Genomic DNA, 24,734 nt, shown 5'->3' with positions numbered 1-24,734 from the left:
GGACCATTGTTCATCTTCTAGCAATATATGGACATCAATATATGTAAATAATTTTATATTTAAAAACACTTGTTCTATGAATTGTGGTATCACCTCCACCTGTCTGTGATCCCACTGAGAAATGCTTGGCAGCATTAACTGTCTTTTATTTTGCTCTGATGGGAGTTTCCAGGGTGCTCTCTCAGTCTCTGGTTTATGTTTGACTGTCTGAAGTCACCTATATTTTCAAATACAGCAAAGAAGTCCTGGGAGCTTGAGCCACGACTTATATTTATTGGTTTTTGGAATGTGATCTTATAAAAAGACATATTAATTGTCAAAACTTTCTCCTCCTTGCCTTGCAAGCGTTTGCTCCCTTGGGATCTGAGGGTTCCCCCACTCCACAGTGATGATATTTTGGGTTTTATTTTATAACACTTGTTTTGAAATACTGAATTATAATTACAGTGGGTAAAATATCAAGGAGTTCTTACCAGTAATTTAAGAGATTAAAAACCAATGTCTTTGATTTGCCCAAATTAGTTGTGTAAGAATTAGTTGTGCTATTTATGGCTTCTACTTTTACAAGCTTTTAGACCTGAGGCCTTAGTTTAATAATTAGCATGTATTTTTCCTAGATTTAAAAAAAAAAAAATCTACTTCAGTCCTTGTAAAAAGGATTAAAAAGAAAACAAAACCCAACCCACACAATGTATTCAGGACTTTTAATGCTGAAAATTCTCTCCTGTCCCTGCTTGAACAGCCTGTACCTCCCAGCTTTTGAGTTACCTGACTTTCTCTGTGAAGTCAACTTGAGTCTTCAAATATAAATGAATGTGATGTTATGAATAATTAAACACATTTCAAGTCTCAGTCTGATTTTTTCAGAGTGGTCACATGAACTTGTGAAAATTCTGTTCATTTTTCCAGCTATTTAAGAACAGTTGAAGGAGCTGCTAAAAATGATCATTTTAAAGTAGAATCAAGACATGACCCTAAATAGTTTAGAAGGGTTTTGCTGAGTTGCCAACAGAGTTTGAAGTCCATCTGTTCTCAGTCCTCGCTTCCTTCTCTTCCAGTGTTTGTCTGCAGCTGCCTCTAATAAACTGTAAAAGGTTTCTGTGTTATTTAGAGGCCACTTAATTCTGGGGTTTGCCCAGGCTTTGCCCATTCTGAATGTCCTTTGCCTTTCAACTTTCTGTCTCAGGAAATGAAATTTCACTCAAATTTAAACTTATCTTTCTTAACTTCTTTTATTTTAAAGGGAGTTGCAGGAAGAGAAGTGAGCATGCAAAGAGTAGTGCTGTGTCTCCAAGAGACAATGAGTATTTTCTCCTGCATTTCAAATGCATCCATAGTAAAAATTCTTAAATTAATTAAAATACCTAAATTTTTATGGACTGTAAGGATTTGCTAAAAGCCTGTTTTCAGAGGAAAGAAGGAAAGTGAGCCAAGCACAAGGAGATGCATTTCTTTTACACAGGCAAATACAGACAGGACAAGGGGAGGTGGTTTTAAGCTAATAATGGAGAGATTTAGATGAGAATTAGGAAGAAATTCTTCCCTGTGAGGGTAGTGAAGGGCTGGAAGAGAATTCCCAGAGAAACTGTGGCTGCTCCATCCCTGGAAGTGTTCAAGGCCAGGTTGGATGGGGCTTGGAACAACCTGGGTTAGTGGATGGTGTCCCTGCCTGTGGCAGGGGATGGAATGAGATGATCTTTAAGGATCCTTCCAACCCAAACTGTTTGAGTCATTAAAATCATTACAGTTGGATAGGATATTTTCCATCAAATTGCTTTGCACTAATGATAACAATAGCAATAATAATAATTCTTGTCCATACAGGAATATAAATCCCAACCTAAGAGGTGTATTTGGCTATTCTGTGTCCCTGTTATTCCTCTTTTACCATTTTTATCCCAGTTTATGCCATGCAAACATGTTTTCCTTGCAGTGCTGGTGCAGGGAGAACAGGGACCTTCATAGCACTGAGCAACATCCTGGAAAGAGTGAAGGCTGAAGGGCTCCTGGATGTGTTTCAAGCTGTGAAGAGCTTAAGACTGCAAAGGCCACACATGGTGCAAACACTGGTAGGATGTTTAACAACCCAGATATCTGTTTGTAAATATTCTTAGGGGAGGAGAACAAAGGGGGTTTTCTTGCAGGTTGCCATAAATTATGCATGATGGCTGCGTGTGTACAAGGTATTATCAGAAATCTGGGCTTTTATATGGGTTTTTTTAATAGCATTTCTAGAAACACAACTTGGCTAAATGTTCTGTGTCTTTTAGGAACTTAAGGCAGTTAAACCAAAATCTTTAGTGTTGCAGATGACAAAATATATAGTGAAATAAATGTCTTTTAAGCTATTTATTAGTTGTTCTTTCTTTCCTTAATGTGTCTGGTCATAAATTGGCTCAGAGTTGGTCACTGGAAGACAGAAACATGGAATCATGGAATGGTTTGGGTTGGAATGGACCTTTAGAATTATCCAGTTTCACCTCCTTGCCATAGGCAGGGACACCTTCCACTAGACCAAGTTGCTCCAAGCCCTGTCCAACCTGGCCTTAAATGCTCCAGGGATGGGAATGTCTCTGACTTGTTTAAAATCTTAAAGTCATCTACAACTAGTGTGCGAAGCCTAGTCCAGATACTTTTCCCTATTGAATAAACATTAAAAAAATTTTTTGAGACTTTTATGGTTTTTTAAATATATAAAAATACTGGTATTTTGTATCTTCATGGCAGCTTCCACGTAGCACTTTGAAACTTCTTTAGATACAATTATCTCAAACCCCATTTTCCAGGTGGATGTTTTCTCTGTCCTACAGATGGGCAGAAAGGGGAATGTGATTATCCACAGTTATGATAAGATAGGGATGAAATGCTTTTTTTGGGGGGTCTGGCTCTGGGATTTAATAATGTCAGTTGAGGGTGTAAATGCCACAGATATTCCCAGCTGAGCCTGTGGGAGGGCTCCTGCTGAGCTCAGCTTTCCAGCATGAAAGAATTCAAATGCCAGTTCTGTTTGTTATCAGTGTTGTTACAGATTTTGTAATCCAGCAAATCATGTTGAAGGCATATCAGCATGCCTGGAAAATCAGGATGTGTCCCTCTTTAGGATGGAGAGGGCCAGCCAGCTGGATAACAGACAGGCTGGGAGAGCTGGGGGTGTTCACCTGGAGAAGGGAAGGCTCCGGTGCTTAAAGGGGCTCCAAGAGAGCTGGGCAGGGACTTTGGACATGGGCCTGGAGGGACAGGACAAGAGGGAATGGCTTCCCAATGCCAGAGGGCAGGGGGAGATGGGATAGTGGGAAGGAATTGTTGGCTGTGAGGGTGGGGAGGCCCTGGCCCAGGTTGCCCAGAGAAGCTGTGGCTGCCCCATCCCTGGAAGTGTCCAAGGCCAGGTTGGACAGGGCTTGGAGCAACCTGGGCTAGTGGAAGGTGTCCCTGCCCATGGCAGGGGGTGGAACTGGATGAACTTTTAAGGTCCCTTCCAAACCATTCCAGGATTCTGATTCCATGATTCTCCCTGGGGAATGCTTAGGAGGAGTTTCCTGCTGTAACAGGAGACCAGTGACAGCAGAGACCGTGAGCTGCTGAATTTAAATGAGAACCAGGATTCAGTTTAAGAAGCATCACCTAGAAAGCTTAAAGAATTCATTTTAACTGAAGAGCAACAATCATCCTGTATTTGACAAAAAAGCAAGAACACGGTTTTTTTTATTCAAAATAGTAAATACATAAATAGAAATCAGAACAGACCAGTCCTCAGCTACTGGTCCCAGCTAGAACATGCTGCATTTATCATTGGGATTTGCAGATGTCTCAATGTACTGAGACAACACAATCCAAGCACATTTTGATGTGGTTTTCTTGTTTTTCAGGAACAGTATGAATTCTGCTACAGAGTGGTACAAGATTTCATCGACATCTTTTCTGATTATGCTAATTTTAAATGAGAATTCTGCCTTATTTTTTAATTTGTCTGTATAAAATGTTGTATATTCTGTTAATTTATTCCATGTCATTTTGGTTGTTGAGTTTACTGTAAATACAATGTTGTGTTTGCTCTTAAAGTTGCATTTGCTGTACAGAGTTCTTTCTTAAATATAAATATCTTCTAAAGGGAAGTAAAATGTTCCTGTACTGTATACATCTGTAAGATGGGATAGAAATCTTTATTCTAAATAAGAGTAAATTCACTCTTGAGGGTCTATTTCTCGAGTTTTGCCACTTATAAATATTTATCAATAATGTTATGTCCCAATTCTTGAAGCTTTTGATGGATGATTTACAGTTCATACTAAAAAAAAAAAAGTCAGTCGTGGTACCTATGTGTAAACATATTTTGGCCATAAATTTCTCTTCACCATGAAAATAGTTATTTATTTTTAAAGGCTGTTTTTAACAGCCTCCAGATCAATGGCAGTTTGATTTTGAGTCTTGCTGTCCATAAAGTATTAACACAGATTTGAATTTTTGAGTTAATATACCTTTCAAAGTCAAGTCATTTTGTTCTTTCCTAAGTTTACCACTATTTTGAGAATATTTTACGTATGGTAAGAGTCTATTTTGCAGCACCTGAACTTATCCACTCAAAGAGCAAGGCCAGAAATGGAGTTAAAGCTTCTCTTCTCTATTTACAGGGGCAGAATTTCCCACTTCTTTTAGCAAAGGCAAAAGAGAGAAACTCTTATTGCTTGATGTGATTAAGAATATTGGTAAGAATTGGAGAAAACATTTTACTAACAGTTTAATGCCAGAAACATTGTGTTGAAGCAAAAAGTTCTTACCCTCCCATATGTGTTATCAAAAAAGGACTGTTTTGTTTCTCTAAAGGGGGTGTATGATTGTGTACAGAGATATATTTTTAATGGAAGTACTACTGATAATAGAATTGGTGAAATAACATTTCAAAGTCTTTATTAGAGCCCCGAACAGGAGGTTTGGGGGTTAGAAAATCCAAAAATCACAGGGCATCCGAATGTTGAATAATTCAAAAGTGGATCTTTCCCGCTCTTTCCAAGGCACCTATGACTTAATGAGCACAAAGGAGGTGAATCTGTACTTTAATTACATAATTAGTATGCAATTCTGTCTTGTCCAGTTGGGCTTTTTTGATGCAAACATAAAAATTATTTCAAATAAGCAGCTTCCACTGAGCATTTCCCTGCTGCTCCTGCACTATATTGTCCCATTTCTGATATAAATCACGTTGTACCAGTGCCAAGGGAACAGGAAGGTGTCCACACCTCTCCTTCCTTGTCATGCTGGATGGAAAAGCTGCAGGTTAGGAATTCCTAAGCTATTCCCACGCTGCTTCTTGTCTTCCCATCGATGCACTTCTGTATTTATTTGTACAGTGAATTTTGCACTTAAAAAAAAAAAGATTGTTGAAAGACTAAACCTTTGTTGTGAGTCTCTATGAGAAGATACACTCAAGCCACAGTGTTGAGTAATGGAAATGAGCTCTGAGGAAGTTTCCATTTACTGCTGCATGCTGAAAGTCCATCAAAATTTACAAAAGCCATCAAATAAATTCAGTGTGGACACAGTGGGGGTTTCAGAATGATCGTTTGTAGCACAGGGAGACTGAGAGAGGTTAAATGAGGATGCAGAATAACGCAAAGAAATTCCCATTTTCCGATCCTGATGTCAGGATCTTTCCAGGCATTTAGTTTGGATAGTAATTTCTCTGTTGGACAGATTTTGGAGTCCCTTGAGTAAAAACTTGGATTGGAAGTTGTCTCAGTGCAACGGTGATTTAGTGTGATGTTGTTGGGGTCTCACAGCCCTCACAGCAACAGGAGCTGCAGCACAACAACCAGTAGTAGGATGGAGTTAAGCTGAAACTTTAAATACTCAGTGGGTACTCAGATTTTAGTTGGTAACTGTATTCAGATTTCTAGGAGGAGAGAGAAATACCTAAAATATATTTCAGGAGTCACAACTAAAGCTCCATAATGAGTTTTTTATCATTTGGAAAGCTTTGCTTCCCAGTCCTTGTGTCCAGCCTGATCCCTGGGGAGCTGTGTCCTGGTGGAGATGAATTTTCCTTTAAATTCCCTTACATTGCATGGAATGGCTTTCAAAGGCCAAATAGTTGGATTGGAAGTTGTACATTCTGATCTGTCTGTGGTTTTGGTCACTGTGTGACTTGACTGTCGATGTGTTCAGATTGGTTCCAGTTCACCTCAGCATTTAAGCTTCACAACATCTTTATTCCACAATCCGTGGGGGTTCCACGGGTTCCATGTTCCTGGAGCAATCCCTTAAGTGCTTTGCTGAATTGGGCCTTAATGAAGAATGCATATTGTAATTACAGTGTTTTTTAGGCTATTTTTATGTATCAGTTTTTTAAACTTTTCAAACAAGCCTGACCACCCATGTTCAGTATTTTGAAATGTTTTCCTTTCCCTCATCCCATTTTTCCATGTAAAGTTATGGAAACTTTTCTGTATAACCAAAATGTATTTAATTTGTCAAATCTTTATAATATATGGATGTATTATACAGTTTCAGCTCTTATTATTTCCTTTTATTACATTTCTAATTTGATCTCGCTGTGTTTTTAATGCCAGTGAATGTTGCTGAATTATTTGTACATGCAAATCACAGGATCTAATACATTCTGATGCAAGAACAAAGCTTCCTTTTTATTCTCAAACTGCATTACTTCCTTTAAATCTTTGAATTTCATTCCTCTGCTGTGGGTTCATTTGAATTAAGTATTCTAAAAGAGTTGAAATCCATTATCTAGATAAGTATTTTCAGTGCTTATCTGCAGCTGGATGTGGGGAATATTCTGGTTTGTGTTGGGGCTGAACATATCAAGTGTAGAAACTCATGGCAGCAGCTGAAATCCAGGTCTTTCCAAACTCTCTGGATAAGTAGGATCTGACAATGCAGAACTTTGACATGTCTTTTAAATATAGTGAAATAATACAGTGATAAGTTATGGTGTCATACCAAGATAAAAATAGTAGCTAAACTTTCAGGTATGTTGACAGTTCACTGTAGTTAACAACAATTTTTAAATTCATTTCCACAAGCTTTATATTGGACATCTTGCTAAAAATAACCAAGAAGGCCCCGCTGCTGTAACAAGGAGGGAGGTTTGAGTAAACCAGGAGTAACTGTGCTCAGAGATTACAATCCTGATGTCAAGCTTTATTTGTCAAGTAGGATTTAATGAAGCAATATTTCTGTTGGACTCCTTTGGCCCTGTACACCCAACACCTCCCATCTGGGAGGCACCTTTTCACTGTAGGTAATTTTAGGATTATTGTTTCTACAGTTGTTTGGAAGAACTTGTACTCTGCATGTCCCTCCTGTGCATTGTTATAACATTTGCAAATGATAAGGAAACGGCCTCAAATTGTGCCAAGAGATGTTTAGATTGGAGATTAGGGAAAATATTTTCAGGAAAATGGTTGGAAAGCATTGGAATGGGCTGCACAGGGAGTCCCCATCCCTGGAAGTGTTCAGAACACGTGTGCATGTGGCACTTGAGGACAGGGGTTAGTGGTGACCTTGCTGGTGTTGCTGGTTGACACTTGGACTTGGTGATCTTGGAGGTCTTTTCCAAACTTAACAATTCTGTGATTTGAATTTTCCATTACATGTAAAAGCTATCAATTTTAACTTTTTAAAATAATTCCAGGTGAGCTGATAAAATGTTTTGTGTGATTGGATCTTGTCCTTTTAGCAGCTCTCAAGATGCACAGCTTGAAGTTAGCTTGGTGTGAGGACAGACAGATGCCTCTGGGTGGTTTCAGAAAATAGAACACTCTCAAGTATTAAGCAGCTATTAATTAATAATTTTTAATAGGAATAAATATTGCTAACTGTAATTATTGATTACTACAGCTCTGCACAATTTCTGCAGTGAACATATAGATGTTCTTATACTGCACTGATGGTAAAGTGTTTTGTTTTCATTTTTTTTACTTCTAAACATTGCAAAGAAATACCATAAAGACCTTGTACTTCTTTATCTTGTGAGAAAGATGATTCTGGTTTTAGAAACTCAGCTTTTAGTGAAAAAAACCACACTTGAATTATAAACTGTTCATGGAATATATTTATTTCAGTGGGTTATTTAAACAGTGTAAACTAAGGCAGATCAAAGACATGTTTGTTCTGTTTAGGGCATATATATCAAATCCAAGCAATGCTTTGCCTAATACGGAAATTATTCAATGCAGAAATTGTTCAATTGAGAATTTTTCAAGCAATTGAACTTCACTGTGAGTGTTCTTCATCTGAGGTATTAAAGGATTAGGTTGTAATTTAGATCCTTTCATAAGAGCTTTGTTCTAATGACTTTTATACATTTTCTGTGCTGCTTTGCACAAAGTAGAGGAATTACTGAGTTATTAATCGAGTTGAGACTTTGCCAAGGAAGTTCTTTCCATAAATAATCATTTTATTCTTTCACCTGTTTCCATTGCATGAAAAACTGTTCCAGTGTTTTCCTGAATGTCACACTCAAACTGTCCATAAACTTTGAACAAAAGATCTGTGCTGTGACTTCTTTCCAGTTGGGTGGACACAAAGAAAGGAAAACTCTCCCAGTCAGGAAGATCTTGAGAAGGAATTATTGAGCACAGTATTTTCTAGTTGAGATTTTTATAGTAACCTTGTCCTTCCAAAGCCTGAAGGGAGCCTGACAGGAAAGATGGGAGAGAGACTATTTACAGGAGCCTGGAGGGACAGGACAAGGGGCAATGGCTTCAAAGTAACAAAGGGCAGGGCCAGATGGGATATTGGGAAGGAATTGTTGGCTGTGAGGGTGGTGAGGCCCTGGCACAGGTTGCCCACAGAAGCTGTGGCTGCCCCATCCCTGGAGGTGTCCAAGGCCAGCTTGGTTGGGGCTTGGAACAGCCTGGGCTAGTGGAAGGTGTCCCTGCCCATGGCAGGAGCTGGGACTTAAAGTCCCTTCCAACCCCAACCATCCTGTGATTCTGTGATTCATGGATCAAGAAGAAGTTGTTTCCAAGGAAGCAGCACCTGAAATAGCTTTCCTCCCGTGTTTTTACGTACTCAGGTAAAGTCTGTACTCTATACTTTAATTTAGATTGATTTCATTTGCTGAATCCAGTGGAATCTTTCCTTGGTCCTAAAAAAAAAGTGTATAAATGGCTCATTCAGGCGTGCAAAAGGACTGACTGGGTGATGCAAAGCCCCTCTTAAGGTCACCCTTAGGATTAAAATTGATCTACTGAAGTTGATTGCAAAACTCTCTGGATTTACTGACTGAGAATTTTCCTCCCAGATCAGGCACATGGTGGGATTTCTTGGGATTGTCCTGGGCAGGGCCAGGAGTTGGACTGGATTATCCTTGTGGCTGATTTTGTAATCCTTTGGAATTGGAAAATTTTACACAGACCCAGACCATGTCCAGTCCCAGGTATGGACTGCAAAGCATTAATTTACATTTAAAAACTGACATAATTTTGATGTGTCGTTGTGTCATTTGCTCCCCAGTCATCTTTCCTGGCTTTGGAGCCTTTCTGTGCCTATTGAAAAGCTGCTTTTCAAGATGGACTTTTATTACAGGAAATAGAGATTTTGTTTAAAAATATTAGTGCTTCCCATAATGATCTTTCCCAGTTTCTTTCCCATAGTAGTTTATTATATTCTTTCATCATTTTAAAGAGAAATGTATTATTTCAAAGTATTTCTTAAATGTGGATAGAAACAATTTTGGAAAATATATCCTATTTGTTCATAAACTTATGCAGATTCTTCCCACATAAAATAATTTGTCACAATGAGTTTCTATGCATGAGTACAAGCATTCAAAAATCTTGGGTGCAATAATGTGTCAGTGCAATAAACTCTCATTTTAAGAGAGGAAATCTATTGCAAAACTTTAAATTTTCAGGTGTTCATCACACAGTAACTCCTCCTCTCCAGATTTGCCTAAATATTGATTTATTTAATACCTATATACCTTATAAAAGCCCCAATTTAGTAAAATTTTTAACTAGAACTTGTGCTTTTTATTTAAAAAGCAGTGATGCTGCAAATCTGTGTGAGCTTCATTTAGGGCTTCCAAAACACCGGTTCAGACACTTGAACAAAACAGGATCTTCACAGGAGGAATTAAGATGCTGATTTTAAAGGAAATTCAAGCACTGACTTAAAATAAATTATTTTTATCCCCATTTTTTACAGTTGACAATTTTAGTTCAGCATGGATTCAGGTGTATTTGTCAGCTTGTGCTCCTCCTAAATTAAATGTTCCCAAATTAACCCAACAGCAAATTTAAGCCTTGAAGAAAATGCCTTTTATTTTTCCCCCTCCTGTAAATCTCTTTTTGCAAATATTTGTACAGGTGCTATTTCAGAGAGACAGATTTAAAACCAGGCTTAAAATCTGTATTATAACTTGTGTTTCCCTGTAAGTAATGCTGTGTTTGCAGGGACATTTCTCCCAAAGGCAGTGACAGTAAGTGCACTAATAAAACACTGTAAATCATGTCAGAATATACAATTATTGGCATTGGGGAAATTTAGTTAGTTAGTTTGATCACATGTGGGCTGGGAGAGACTGTAATAAATTCAGCTTTCAAAGAGTTTTACTGGTATAAACTGTTTGGTTTAGATACAGCATTCAGGAATAACTGCTCTTGTAGAGACCCCCAGGAAGGATCTGACTTTAATAACTCTGTATTAGCAATTATACCCAATTAGTTATCCAAAAGAATCCTGATTTTTGAATGTTTTATATCTAAATTAAAGGTTGTCCAGTAGAATAAAGTTATAGTGGAAAGCTGAAACAATAGTAAATTATTATTATTATTATTATTATTATTATTATTATTATTATTATTATTATTATTTCCTGACTTAATATGCTGAAGTAAATTAAAATCCCACCTAAGCTTATAAAATAGACTTCCAAGTAATTTAATTGAAAAGAAATAAAATTTAAAAGGTTTCTTATATCTGTGTCCCATCCAAAGTACCCTAAAGCCATCACACCACATAAACTAGTCTTTGAGGCAAGCTAGATAATGAAATAAAATAGTAGTAATATCAAGAGTTCTGCTTTGGGAAAAACTGGTTAGGGGAATTTTATCCCCTGAAGCACAAAAGGCTGGATGACCTTTCTCCCCCTGTATCTCTTTCCCTCACACATGCACAGAACTTTAAGTTGGAATTAAGGTCACCAGATTGCATGTCTCAATAACGTGTAGTTTTATTATTGTTATTGTCGTTGTTTTTATTATTCTTATTGTTGTTATTGTTATTACAGATTCAAGTATGGGCACAGGTACAGGCACAGGTTCAGATACAGGTTTAGGTTCAGGTATGGGCAGAGGTTCAGATACAGGTAAACATACAAATACAAGTTTAGGCTTAGGTTCAGAGTCAGGTTCAGGAACAGATACAAGTAGAGATGCACGTACAGATGCAGATACAGGTACAGGTTCAGGTAGCAGGGAGGGTACAGGCACAGGCTCAGGTACAGGGATAGGTACAGCTACAGGTACGTGTGTGAGCACAGGTTCAGGTACAGGCATAGGTATGGGCACAGGTAGAGGTACAGGTACAGATTCAGGTTCAGGTACAAGTATAGGCACAGGCAAAGGTGCAGGTTCAGATGCAGGTTCAGGTAGAGGAACATGTTTCATTTACAAGTTCAGATACAGGCACAGATAGAGGTACAGGTACAGGCACAGGTTCATATACAAGCACAGATACTAATATGGGTACATGTTCATGTAGAGGCACAGAGGCAAGCGCAGGTTCAGGTTCAAGTACAGGTTTATGTTCAGGTACAGGCACAGGTAGAAGCACAGGTTCGCGAATAGGTTCGGGCACAGGTACAAATGTAGGTGGAGGCTCGTGAACAGGTACGGGCTCAGGGACAAGTGCAGGTTTATGTACAGGTCCGGGTTCAGCTCTCCCCCCCGTGAGGGTGCTCCGGAGGCCCCTCAGCGCTGCTTCCCCCGCCCTGAGGCGGGAGCGGCTCCCGGGGGGCGGAGCCTCCGTTTGAACTCAAACCGCCTCCGCCGCTCCCCATTGGTTCCGCCGCGCGTCGCGCGCCGCCCCTTCCACCAATCAGAGGCCACCGCGCTCCTTTTCAAAATCTCAACCGTCATCAGCTGGGTTCGTTTCTCCTTCCGCCCGTCGGGCACCGGGCAAAGCTAAAAGAGTCCGGGGGCCCGGTGCCGCCTGTCGCGGACGGCGGGCTCGGGGCGGTCCCTTAGCCACGCGGCCGCCGCAGGTGGAGCCGGCGGCGGCGGCTCCCGCTTCGTCGCCTGCGCGGCTTCCGGGGCTCCGTTTCGTGGTTGCGCGCGGAGGATACACCGAGAAAATACCGTGTGGGGGGGAAAGGCACAGGGGTTGGTGCGCGCGGGGAAGGGCTCAGTCGGGGCCGCGCCGTGCCGCGTGACGGAGGGGGGGAGGGGGAGGCTCCGCCACACAGGGCCCTCAGCGGCCGCCAGCGCTCCGAGCGAACCAGGTACGGCTGGGCCAGAGGGTGAGAGGCCGGGGGGAGACCGGCTTTGGGCGAGGGGCCGCGGGGAGGGGTCAGTCCTCATGACACTTCCTGCTCGGTGGCTGCCTACCTCGCCATGATGGCTATTGGCCCCTCCTGGGGGTTTATTCCTCCCTTCCTCGGTGTTTATGTGCCCCCGCTGGTGGCTGTGGCCGCCCGGAGGCCGGGCTTGTAAATTTTGGCTTGTAGGAAGCGGTGGGTGCTGTGAACAGGGTGCTCTGAGTGCAGGACAGCGAATATTGTCGTTCCCCGGAAGGCACAGGCAAAGGGGACTCCTGAGGGCACTGTCAGGCTCTCCCCAACCTGGGGCTTGCTGTCAACAAGTGTTTTATCCGAGCAAAAAATTACAGAAGGCTCTCTCTTAACTGCGTTTAATTCCCTTGCTGCTTTCAATATAGAGTATTTTTATGCAGGCTCCTTTGAGGATCGCTTGTGCTTCGTGACACTCTCATATCTATACGTGAAATAACGCAGGTTACCTGAAAGTATATAAGAAGTGTATCTGGTTGTGCAGATGGGTTTAAATCAGTTAAAATCCATTCCTCCTCCTTCTGCTTCAAGGGCTCTGCTGGGTAGCAAATACTTCTTAAATAAGTGAAATAGTCTGACTTTACATAAACATATTCCCAGTTTTCCAGACAGGGAGACACATGGAAACAGCACTGAGATTATTCTGTCCGTTGGAGTATGTTGAACAAAAGTAACATATAAAAATGTACATCAATTTACTCTCATAAAACGTTATTGGGATGAATAATCTGGATGTTCTTTTCCAGGTAAGGTTCCCTACATTCCAAGATGCCGCGCTACGGGAAAATTGTTGTCATTAAAAGGAATGGGACCGATGGAATTGTTTTTCCACTCACCTCGACTTCTTGTTTATTCGGAAGGTGAGAATTTGTTGAGCACTTGCACACATCGAAATAATGAGTGATGTTTTCCTGCAGATTAGATCTTTTAATACTTATTTGCAAAAATAAATGTTTATTTGTGAATGATGCACAGGGGAGAGAGGGAAGGTGATCCTGGACTAATTAATTGTAGGACCAGAAAGTTGAACTTCTTTTTTTGTTATTGCTTTTTGTCCTTTCCTTGCCAGAACTACTTTTATCTATCTATCTATCTACCTATCTATCTATCCATCTATTTATTTATTTTAAGCTTCTGGCCAAAGGAAATCTGAGGAAGGGATTAAAAGTAATCCACAATTGATAAAAAGGTGATGAGATTGTCTTACCTAGAGGCAGTTTCCAGATAACTGACAAGTGAAAATAAATTTTTATTTACTTTTTTGTACTTCAGAACCTCACTGATGGAAGATGTCAACCCAAACTAGAATTAGTATTAAGAATTTATACCTCCTTCTCCAGTCTTGAAACTAACTTTGATATACTCACTTGAGTGACAGTGGGTTTTGAGCTTGATCCACATGTTTTACATTGAAAGATAAAATTAATACACCCAAATAGGATGTATGAAGACTTGACCATATCATCATCATCGTGATCTTACTGTAAATAGGCTGCAAGTAAAATATTTTTGTTTCTCTTAAACTAAGCCTGTTCAGTGCTTTACTGACTGATTATATTACCTTAAATAATTGTAATTATTCAGTCCAGAATCTCATCCCATGGTGAAAGTCTGTGAGAAGCACTGCAGGGTCGATGATACTGTTTTTTGGTGGGAGCAGAGCTGTCCAGACAGGTGATAATTAATGGTGCAAACACTAATTTCAAGCAGGTACAAATTTCCCCAGGTACACTAATTTCACCAGGTATTGTGCACAGTAGGTGCTATGTTTCCTGCCTAAGACCTACAGCACATCAAAGGCAATAGAGGTTAGCTTAAAAAAAGGACAGACAGGGAAACTCTGTACACTTAGAAACATGTTTTCCCTCCCTCACAACTTTTAAGAAGGTAAAAGTGCTTATCCAGGTGAGGCCAAAGGTCCAACTATCTGTTCTCAGGTCAGTAACAAAGGGCTAAGACAGAGCTTAAAAGCATGTGCTGATATTGTATAGAAATATTCCACAAGTCTTGGGGAAACTTGGGAAACAATCTCAAACCACCAGCTGTCTGTTGTCGTGTCTCTGCTTGTTGTGATCTGCTTTTTGGAAGGTTTGGGTATTTCACATATTGTTTCTGACACAGATTCTCTGAAGTACGAGCTGCTATTTTTTGTCACACTTCAAAGATTTGAGGTAGTTAATTATCTTCCAGTTTTAGAAATCCTGCTTCTGTACAATTATTAACTAAAATATTGGGAAATCCCGTAATTCTAGAGCAGGTTTTTCTGTGTCTCGTGTGCAACTCCAACTGTATTTCCCCCCAGGAAAACAGAGTGTGACATCCGCATGCGACTGCCCTGGGTCTCCAACGAGCACTGTAAAATCGAAATAAATGAGAACAAGGAGGTAAGATCTGCATGTTTTCATGGAATAAGCATTGCCTTGTTGCATCTCAGCAGGCCACTGAAATATTTGTTCTATTTTCAGGCAGTACTGACTAATTTGAGCACAGTAAACCCCACACAGCTGAATGGGGTTTGCTTTGAGCAGCCTGTTCCTCTGAAGCACGGGGATGTCTTAACTATTATCGATCGTTCTTTCAGGTGGGTGCCAGTGCCAAACTGTTCATTAATTGATCCAAGAATGTAACTTCATGTAGTTTATTTATTTCATATTTCTTTACACTTGATTTCGTATTTCTTTACTTGTTTATTACTTAATCCAAGAATGTAACTTAATGTAGTTCATGTCATATTTCTTTGCAAAGTCTTACAGACTGTTGTCAGAAGACAGGATTGCTTGAAGATTCTGGGTTTTTTAATCACTTATGTTAAGCTAAATCAATAAAGATAAAACTGTCTTCAGAGATTGTTTTGATTTTGTTTCCAGTGTAGTCAGTTTTGGGGATAAATTTAGCAGTATTTTTAAGTTGTTAAAGCCTTTACAAGTGACTTGTGTATTGTTGGGAGGGGAAAACTATTTCTCGGTCTTTTATCTTAGTAATGGGAATTTAGTCATCAACTCTTTGACAAAAAATGGGTGTATTTTAAAATATTTCTTTCAGATTTGAATATCCTCTCCAGTCAACTCCGAAGAAGAGGCGTTCCAGGTCTCCAAAAGATGAAACCCTGCAGGTAATTTTGTGGCCATGGGCTTTTTTGTTACAAGTATTGGTATTAGTAGCGAGGCAGAATTTTATTTCTTTGTTCTATTTTCTTATTAGGAGTAACTTTTCAGCCCTAAACTACCTTTCTATCTGAAAATACAAATAAACTCCTTCAGATAAGTGCTTGAAAAAATTTAGTGATTTTCGGCTTGTCAGTTTTTGCTAATAGATGATTAATAATCTATGATGTTACTAATGCAAGCAGAGCTATAAATCTTCCACTATAGATCTCTCTTCTGTTAAGAAGGGGAGATTGAAATGTGCTGGTTTATATTCTTATGCTACAGCTGCTTTTAGAGCTGATAATGCTAAAACAAGACAAATTTCTGCTCTGGGGCCTCAAACGTGTTGGTCAATGTTCTTAAATATTGAAATACTCTGGGATTTCATTTGAATACTTTTAAGCCTGTTTAGTAAAAAATGTGTATACTTCTGTAAAGAGTGTTTTTCAATGTACAGTTAAAAGCTGAACTGTAAAATACTTGTTGCTGGGCTGTAATATTGTACAAATTTACAGGTTCTTCATGTTCAGCAGGTGGCAGAAGTGGAATTATTACACAAACAAACTTCAGGATCTAAAAGTCTTGGTGCTTCAGGTTGGTACCTGTTTTATGGGTTTTGTTTTCTTGTGTCCCCTTGACTGCATTCATTCTTAGCATAAGAAGAAAAACAAGGTTAAAAAGAAGAAACAAAGGCATTTTAAGACTCTTGAATTTGACACCACCTTGCTGTGGCAGTGACTGTCTCATTATACCTACATGCACTGATTTCCCAAATCTACATCCTGCCAGGAGAAATCACTGAATTGCATCCTGACATATGGGCAGGAACAGCCTGGCATAGGCAAAATTCACAGATATTACTTTCAGTGATTTATGCACATTTGAGTTTGGAAAGGAAGGTCAGTTCACCAGCTTTGCAAGTGCAATACAAATGTGAGTTGAAACTGGTATTTGAAACAATTTCCTGTTACATTTTACTTTGCAGAGGCAGCAAACGCTTAACATGTGGCAAATTCACCTTTTTGATTAAGATTTACCTTGCAGTTCTCTGCTATATCTCTTTTCAGCAAGTATTCTTTCCTAATAAGACACTGAAATAAGTATAAATTTGGGTATACATATTGAAGTAATTGTTTACAGTAACTGCTTCATGTAGAACCAGAAAAATTTGGAGCTTCCAAGTCTAATAGTTATAGCCCATGAAGGGGTTAAATGCCAGGACTTTACCTTCCCGTCCTTCTTGTCTTAAATAACTTCGTAAAGATACAAAGTTTTTTGGGGAAGGCTTTTTATCTACAGATGGGTTTGATTTTTATGACAAATATTCCAGTTTTAAAAGCCCAGGCTGTTTCCAAGTGTTCTATTTCAATGGACCCTTGTTGACTGTCTTGGGAGAGGAATGGAAGGAATTTTTAATCTGTATTTATGGAACTTATATTTGTAGTTCTGCAATTTATAAGTCACTTTCTGTATTACTTTTTGTTTTGCTTTGCTTCCTTTATAGATAATGCTGAATGTGAAGAAAAAATTGCCAATGAAAATAAACAAACCACAGAGGAAAATGTATCCAAAGCTTTACCTGTCCAACCAAAAACACCCAAACCTTCACACAGAATACACCAAGTTATTAAAAAGCAAAATGAGATGTCTCCCTTTACTAATCTCTATGAAAAGCTGAAACATGAGATGCAAATGAAAAAATCTCTGCAGAAGGGAAATGGCTCCCAACAAGCTGCAAGAGAAGGTGGAGAGAGTGTTGTGCCAGAGCCAAGTGCTCAGATTTCATCCCCTGGTTGTGATCTGGGCAACCTGAATAAAGGAAAAGAAAGAGGCAGAAGTGGAAATATGGAAGAATGTGTAATTGTAAGAAGTGAAGTGAACCACTCAGGGTTTCAGCAGCTGGCAGCTGGAGGAAGTGCTCCCAGGAGGAGTTTTCCCAGGAGGAGTTTTCCCAGAAGTCTTCAAAATTCTCTTTCGCAGGAGGTGTCGAGAGATACCAGTCAGAGTCACTTGCAGAATCCTGAGGAACTGAGTACACCAGTCACATCTAAAGGTGCCAAGGTTACTCCCAGCAAGGAGAATGGTGAGAATTCCCTGTTTTCACTGCAGCAGTGCTCCATAGAACGCTTGGATTCTTCAGTTAGGGAGAAAATACACATCTCTACGACTCACACCCCAAAGGTTTCTGAAGCAGATAAACATGTGCTGTCCACACCAAGGCCCAGGAGGAAGAGCCCTCGGTCTCCTTTTGTGTCTCCTTCCAAGGAAATCACTGGAATGAATCCTGTGAATGCTGATACTCCAACCACCCGCCGGCGTGTGTCACTGAAACCCAAGTGTCTGTCAGAAATTCCAGCTGAAACTCCAAGGGAAGGTTCAGACATGACACAACTGCCTTTCCCAGAAAACAAATCCATGAAACAAAGACGAAATAGCAAGGGACGCCCGTCAGGAACACCTGCACAAGAAGTGCTGAAGGAAATCAGTGATCAGGCAAACTTTAACTCAGAGGTGGGACTTTCTGAAAGTCCTGCTGCTTTCTCCAATTCCAAGAGTCCCAGAAGAAATAGCAGGCAAAGTAAAGAATTCTTAGACAAAAGTGTCCAAACAGAGACACTGGCTTCAGAAGAGTTAATGGCATCTCCTGCTGGACAGACACCTGGCTCTGGGAGGAAAAGGGGAAGGCCAAGGAGCTCTGAGAGGAAAAGGGGAAGGCCAAGGAGCTCTGGAATGCTGACTGAAACAGCACTGGAGACAAATACTGTGCAAGAACATCCTGGTAAGACTAGAGACAGAAAAGAAAGTGTAACTCCAGCAGAGCTGGCCATGGAGGGGCATCACCAGAAACAAGACTTGGAAGATGCTGGTGATATCAGACCACGTGGGCTGTCAGCAAAGAGAGGTTCTGGAAGTACTCCTATGCTGGAAGACAACAAGGCTGTCCCAGAAACAAATACTTCTGGCCTGTTGGGTGGAGAAGACTCAAGTAAATACATTTTATCCACTGCTTTGTTTTTATATTGAGAAATTCTTAAAACACCTTTCTGAGAATTTTAACACTTATATAAAATATAGAACCAATTGCTGATATTAGTTCTAAAATATGTAGTTATATTTGATCATAACAATACTCCGTAACATAATTAAAGTTTCCTCAATTAAATCTATTTCTCTTTAAGGTAAGTTCCCATCTGGTTCGTTTCCAACTTCAACATGCACAAGGAAACACTGTTTTCCATGTGGGTTAAAATGTTGACTTGGATACTTAGATACATAGAAATATTTTCAATTGTACTTTTTAGGCAAGACAAAAAGGTTGTCTCAGAAGAGGAAAAGTGATGATTTGCTCCTTCAGACTTCAGGAAAAAGAAAGAGAGTGTCTTTTGGTGGCCATCTGAGTCCAGAACTGTTTGATAAAAGTTTGCCTCCCAACTCTCCCCTTAAAAGAGGAGCTCTTCCTGCCAGGCTGAGCTTGCCCTATGGAACCTCACCTCGTGCTGTGCTGAAAAAGGCTCAGGGATTGAAGCTCTTCACAGACCAGGTAAACTTTAAGACTTCTCAAGTTGCTAAGACCATTACTGCGAACAGAACTTATAAATTCTATTTTTTTTATTCTACTATTTATTATAATTATTTCAAAATTAGTAGCAAACCTTGTTTGATGTATGTTGGTGTCACAAATGAGTGTTTTAGGACACTCAAAAAATCACCAGCAAAGGCATTGGCAAAAGCAGGTTTATTATGAAGTGAAAATGCAACAAAGTTCATGGACAAGGTCACTTTGCAATTTACTGGATGGTTATAGCACATGGAGAAAAATCAGATTAAAATCAATCAATTTGAAACTGAAATCTATGTAAAACGATCCAAGTGGAGGCCGGGCATGGAAAAAGGGTAAAGATGGGAAAGGGTAAGAATAAAAAGGACTAACTAATGGGATATCCATGCTACTTAATCCTCCTGATCCAGTCCCCAGGATACCAGTCCCATCTCTCCCTGAACCTTTTGGAGAGCTGAGGGTCCCTCCATAGGACTCATCAGAGGATGGAGACAGGAATGCTGACCAGGCAGGTTCAATTATTATTCTGCATTGATAATTCCAGTGGTTTGAGAGACCACAAAGGATTAAATAGCACTTGTTTCTGTGGATTTGATGGCATAGGATCAGGTCTCAGAAATCTGTGGAGAGGAGCTTTCACCAGTCCTATCAGGAGCCTGGGAGGTAGTGGGATGTATTGTGAGGGTTAAGTTAGTTTTTATTGTACCAGTACACATTGTTACAGTTGTGGGTACCTTACACTCCTTCCCTTTCCATACTTGGTTTCAGTGTGATGCATATTTGGGTTTAAGGGCAGTTCTGAGTTACCACAGAGATTGTTACAGATGAAAGAAGTGAGGGTTTCAACCCTCAGTGGGTTGAGCTTGTTGATATCTGTGCCCTATTTGGTTCATTCTGGCCCTGGTTGCTTCTATGAGAAAGGTAAGCAATCCTTCAGTGGACAACTTGATCTTCAGTGGAGATGTGCTGAAAAACTACTCCATTAAAAAGAAGAAAAAATCCATCTGTGCTAATTTTATGTTGTTGGTTTTGTTTGGTTTTTTTTTACCAGGAAAAACAGATCTCACAAAGAAGTTTGCCAGCCCAGAAGTCCCCAGCTGCCTCCTCCCCTTCCTCAGGGAAGGCAGCACCTCAAGTCCCTTCAGGCTCTCCAGCCCCTTACAGAAAAGGGCGTTTCTCCATTTCCCAGCTCCCGGCGCAGCTCCCAATCCCAGAGGAGAAGGATTCTGGTGCACAGGACCTGAATGCAAAGGAGAAAAGCGGTGTGAGAGTGAAAACACCTCAGTCTTCCCCCATTAACCAAGATGACAAAACCTTTGCATCACCTACACCTGCCAAACCAACCAGAAGTGCCCAAGTGGGTTTGAAGGGCACTTCCACGAAGAGAAGGAGCGGGGCTGTGGGAGTTCTCCATGCAAAGAGAAGAAGCGGTGCCTCCAGTGCTAATTTATTAGGTTTGTTTCAGCAACTGCTTTGAAATATTCATTTTAATGCTTTAAAATACAGAAACAAAACTGAAGTAGGCTTGCTTTGTTATGCAGAGGCCACCAAGAGATTGGTGTGTCTTCTGACAACTCTTGGGCTTGTTGGAAGCAACTGGGAAGTGCAAAATGTTGCATTTTCTCGTATTCATAAAGCAAACTTACTAAAACATCTATTAACTCATGTTTAGAACACAAACCTTAATGTTCAGAAGTTGAGAAATGGTAAAATTAGCATCCTTTTTGCAAGGTTAGTTTCCAGTGCTTTTTCAGATAATTTCTTGGATGCTTGGTATTTTTCTCTGCATCCAGAACACCTTTGCAATGACAATTTTTCGAAGTTCTTTTTATTTACAGACTTACACAGCAATTCTGACAGGTCAGTAGTAATATCCTTTTATTTAGGAACAGCATTCCCATTTTATTTTTACTTAAATAACTGATTCCTTTTGTATAATCCCTGTTTTCTCCCAGCTTTTTTTTCCGAATCAAAAGAGGCAGATATCCTACAAACTTCCAGCTTCATTTATTACACAGCTATAACTAATTCCCTGATCCCTCTGTTGTGTACAGAATCATGCTGGGATAAAGGTAACTTCGCTCTGGGAATTTTTGAAATGTGTCATAAGGAGAAGGTGATACAAGAGAAATTATGAAAACTGTGTAGATCTAAATGCTTTAAGCAGTATAAATACAGTTTCCTGCCTATGAAATTCCTCAGGAAGGTGGTGAAAGACAAGCTGGATATGCTCTACTTCTAAACCATTTCTCTGATGTTAAATCTCACCAGAGGAAAACTCGTGGATAACGAATGAGTCTGAAAGGCTCATGGCAAGTTTTTTGGTGAAAAATTCTCTCCTTGCTAAAAGAGTGAGTATGGAACTGGGTCAGTGTTTGGTTCCAGGATCTCACATCTCTGACACTGTGTGGAGCTCATTGTTTTGTTGTGGAAAGTCATCCTGAGGAAACTTGGCCACTTGTTAAATTGGGGTTTTCCAACTGGAAGTGTTTCAGAGAGCACTTTTGGTGGTGTCAGATGATACAACAACCACTTTCTTGTGCCTGACTGCGTTGGAAAATCATAAAGAAAATCAATTGGAATCATGAAGAAATAATTGTGAACTTCCATTTAAAAAGCTGAGAGTTAAAGTGGTTATTTCTCCCTTGCTTTCTAGTTGCAAAATCTTGGGCAGAAGTGGTAAAATTGGGTGTTGCAAGACCACAGTCAAAGACTTCTAAGAAAAGTGTCCGAAGAGGAAGACCCCCAAAGAGGATAAACCAACCACCAAAGGTATTCTTTTTCTTTTTCATGCTCACTTTGTTTTCTTGCATGGCTACCAAACAGCTTGGATATATTTTGCTACAGAAGCTGGAGGCTTCTGAGCTCTTGCTGGAATGTTGATGCCTTTGTCATGGCATGTAAGGAATGTAGGTTTTGTTTAAAAGGAATCATAGAATCGTTAAGGTTGGAAAAGACCTCCGGGATCACTGAGTCGAATATTTGAGCAATAAGATCCTCAGTAAAGACCTTGAACAGGATTGTGCCCAAAACTGATCTTTGGGGAACCCCATTAGTGACCAGCCACCAACTGGAGATGGCACCATTCCCCACTCTGGGCCCAGCTGTTACACCAGTTCTTAACCCAATGAGGAGCACACCTGTCCAAGCCATGGGATGCAGCTTTTCCAGGGGAATGCTATGGGAGATAGTGTCAAAGACTTCACTGAGATCCAGGTAGATAAATCCACAGTCTTTTCTTCATCCACTGGGCAGGTCACCTGGTCATAAAAGGTCAGGTTGGTCAGGCAGGACCTTATTTTTCTAGGCTGAGCCTGCTCCTTGTAGTCCGGTATGTGCCATGTGGTCACACTGAAGTTGATCTGTTCTAGGACCATCCTGAGTGCCAGGATCAGGCTGATAGGCCTGTAGTTCCCTGTGTCCTCCTTCCAACCCTTGTAGCTGGCACTGGACAACCTCCAGTCATGTGGGACCTCCCTGGTTAACCAGGACTGATGATGAGTGATGGAGAATGGCTTGGCCACTTCTTCTGCCAAGAAGAATCTTTATTTAATAACTCTTATTTTTCTGTTTCCTATTGCCTCTGCAGACTCCAGAGAGGAAAATAAAAGGTCACTTCAGCACAGGTCATGCTGAGTCACCTGCTACAATAGTTGTAGGTAGAGCTTACTCCACCACGCTCAGATCAGCTGGACGCGTCCCTAAAGTGGTAAAAAATCCCGTCCTGAAGCTCAACATGAATATGGATGAAAGCTTCACAGGTGAGGTTTTAGTCTCTTGCTCACTCTGCCACTTGTGTAGTTCTTGTGTCAAAACATGTGCTTACTTCTCCAAATACAATTTCTAGGAGTGCCTGAAATGTTTCAAACTCCGGAAAATAAGAGTGAAAAAACATTACCTTTGGCTGCTGCTCAGAGTGCTGATTTTACACCAACCTGTGCTGCAGGGGACATTTCTGACTTGCACACCCCTGAAGAATCTGGTATGTTTGTAATCTAAAAAAAGGGATAATTAGGGTGTAATGTGTGGTAGCTGTGGTCTCAGCCTGGGCAGACTTAAAGTATTGAGATTGTCACTTGTAAAGGGGCAGAAAAGATGAATTTTCTGTCCAACTTGTATTAATTTGGTTTTTTGGCTGTCAGCATCCCCTAGGAGATCAAAGCCTTTTAATGTCCAAAGCAGTCTGTTAGCCTCTCGCCTAATGGGACCCTTCGCTTAACCGATTCACTGAGACAGGCAGGACATTTGATACCTATTTACAAAAGGACTGCACAGAACAGCAGTAGGAAAACTCCTCACGTTTCTCCTATGAATTATTTCGGCATCGGCAAAACTGTCAGCACCTAAAAACGGACTCAGTCTAACAGTTCACGAAGTAACATGTTTATTAATACAAGTTTGTGACAATGTCTGGGGTTCACTGTGTCTGGAATAGGCTCTAACTGCCAAAAAAATCACATTTGAACTATGTAGTAATAATAATAATACAAAGCATAGGCACACACGCTAAAGCAAAAGCAACTTACAATGAAGTAGAAAGTAAGAATGTTAAAGTAGTATGGAGCAAAAGTAGAAGTAGTGGATAGGTGTGAAGCAATCGCTCACCCCACAGCATTCCAAGAAGGTGGAGGGAGAAAAGGCGGCCCTTCAGTTACCTCCACAGCATTGATGGAACTTTTCCCCAATTTTTGCTTATGTCCAATCTCTCTTTATACCTTTTTCTTTAGGAAGTTTGAGTGTCTGTAGTCAATAAATTAATTTTTGGGATGATAGAAGTAATAGGCTCGAAGGTCCACTTCCCGAGTTCCTGGCAGCCAGGAAGTTTGCAAAAAAAGACCAGTGTTATCTCCATATCACTCCTTTCTTCGTTTTAATCCTTTTATCAGTTTCTGAGAATGTCTCCCCAGGTGAAGGGTTTTTCCAGGAAACCATCAGAAGCCTTTTTCTTTTGTGTGGTCCTATCTATCACCTTACAGAGATAAAGCATCCATAACCATAAACCAAACCATTAATATTAATCATGTATCAAAAGAAAATTTTGTAGTTCCAGTTAATTTCTGTGTAGGCGATTTTCTTATTTATTCTATTCGTATGAAATTTAACTGTTGAACTATTGTTTATTACATAAATCTACTACTTATTTCAGGAGAAATGATGGTGTCACCCTTAAATAACTCAGATGCTTCAGAACAGAAACAAGAGAGTCCAGGCATTTGTCACTTGCTGAGAGAGAAGTCATCTCTAAGCTCTGTATTTGATGAAATATCCACAAAAACTCCTGAAAAAAGAAAATCTGTGCAAGAAGTTAATATTAATGTGGATAGTTTATCAATCATTCCAGAAAGACAAGAATCTCTGGTGAAATCGGGAAGGAAAAGAAGGACTCCAAAGCAGAAGTTGGAACAAGTTGAGGTCATGTCAGACATCAAGCAGCTTTTAAGGACCCCAGAGCAAGGGTCAGAGGCAGTAGAGTTCTTTTCTGGCATCAAGCAGCTCTTGAAGA

At 40.2% G+C, this 24,734-nt stretch overlaps 2 protein-coding genes across 5 annotated transcripts in view; both read left to right on the top strand.

Moving 5' to 3' along the window:
- PTPRE (protein tyrosine phosphatase receptor type E) overlaps positions 1 to 5,803 on the top strand; it is an 85,862-nt gene extending 80,059 nt beyond the window's left edge. For all 4 annotated transcript variants that reach the window (XM_029962023.1, XM_029962022.1, XM_018078514.3 and 1 more), the window contains exons 19-20: positions 1,934 to 2,069; positions 3,867 to 5,803. In XM_029962023.1, the coding sequence (XP_029817883.1) occupies positions 1,934 to 2,069; positions 3,867 to 3,941 (211 nt within the window). In that variant the 3' untranslated portion in view covers positions 3,942 to 5,803. The remainder of the gene's footprint in view (positions 1 to 1,933; positions 2,070 to 3,866) is intronic.
- Positions 5,804 to 12,386: 6,583 nt separating this feature from the next.
- The window catches only part of MKI67 (marker of proliferation Ki-67), a 19,073-nt gene continuing 6,725 nt past the window's right edge, over positions 12,387 to 24,734 (top strand). The window contains exons 1-13 of the mRNA XM_029961987.1: positions 12,387 to 12,460; positions 13,273 to 13,386; positions 14,829 to 14,910; positions 14,992 to 15,107; positions 15,569 to 15,638; positions 16,188 to 16,266; positions 17,177 to 18,658; positions 18,975 to 19,213; positions 20,283 to 20,685; positions 21,888 to 22,003; positions 22,821 to 22,992; positions 23,079 to 23,213; positions 24,378 to 24,729. Of these exons, the coding sequence (XP_029817847.1) occupies positions 13,295 to 13,386; positions 14,829 to 14,910; positions 14,992 to 15,107; positions 15,569 to 15,638; positions 16,188 to 16,266; positions 17,177 to 18,658; positions 18,975 to 19,213; positions 20,283 to 20,685; positions 21,888 to 22,003; positions 22,821 to 22,992; positions 23,079 to 23,213; positions 24,378 to 24,729 (3,338 nt within the window). The 5' untranslated portion in view covers positions 12,387 to 12,460; positions 13,273 to 13,294. The remainder of the gene's footprint in view (positions 12,461 to 13,272; positions 13,387 to 14,828; positions 14,911 to 14,991; positions 15,108 to 15,568; positions 15,639 to 16,187; positions 16,267 to 17,176; positions 18,659 to 18,974; positions 19,214 to 20,282; positions 20,686 to 21,887; positions 22,004 to 22,820; positions 22,993 to 23,078; positions 23,214 to 24,377; positions 24,730 to 24,734) is intronic.

The sequence above is a fragment of the Manacus vitellinus genome, unplaced genomic scaffold, assembly GCF_001715985.3.
Source record: "Manacus vitellinus isolate BGI_N305 unplaced genomic scaffold, ASM171598v3 scaffold_40_pilon, whole genome shotgun sequence".
Taxonomy (NCBI): domain Eukaryota; kingdom Metazoa; phylum Chordata; class Aves; order Passeriformes; family Pipridae; genus Manacus; species Manacus vitellinus.
This window is presented reverse-complemented; position numbering and strand designations above follow the sequence as displayed.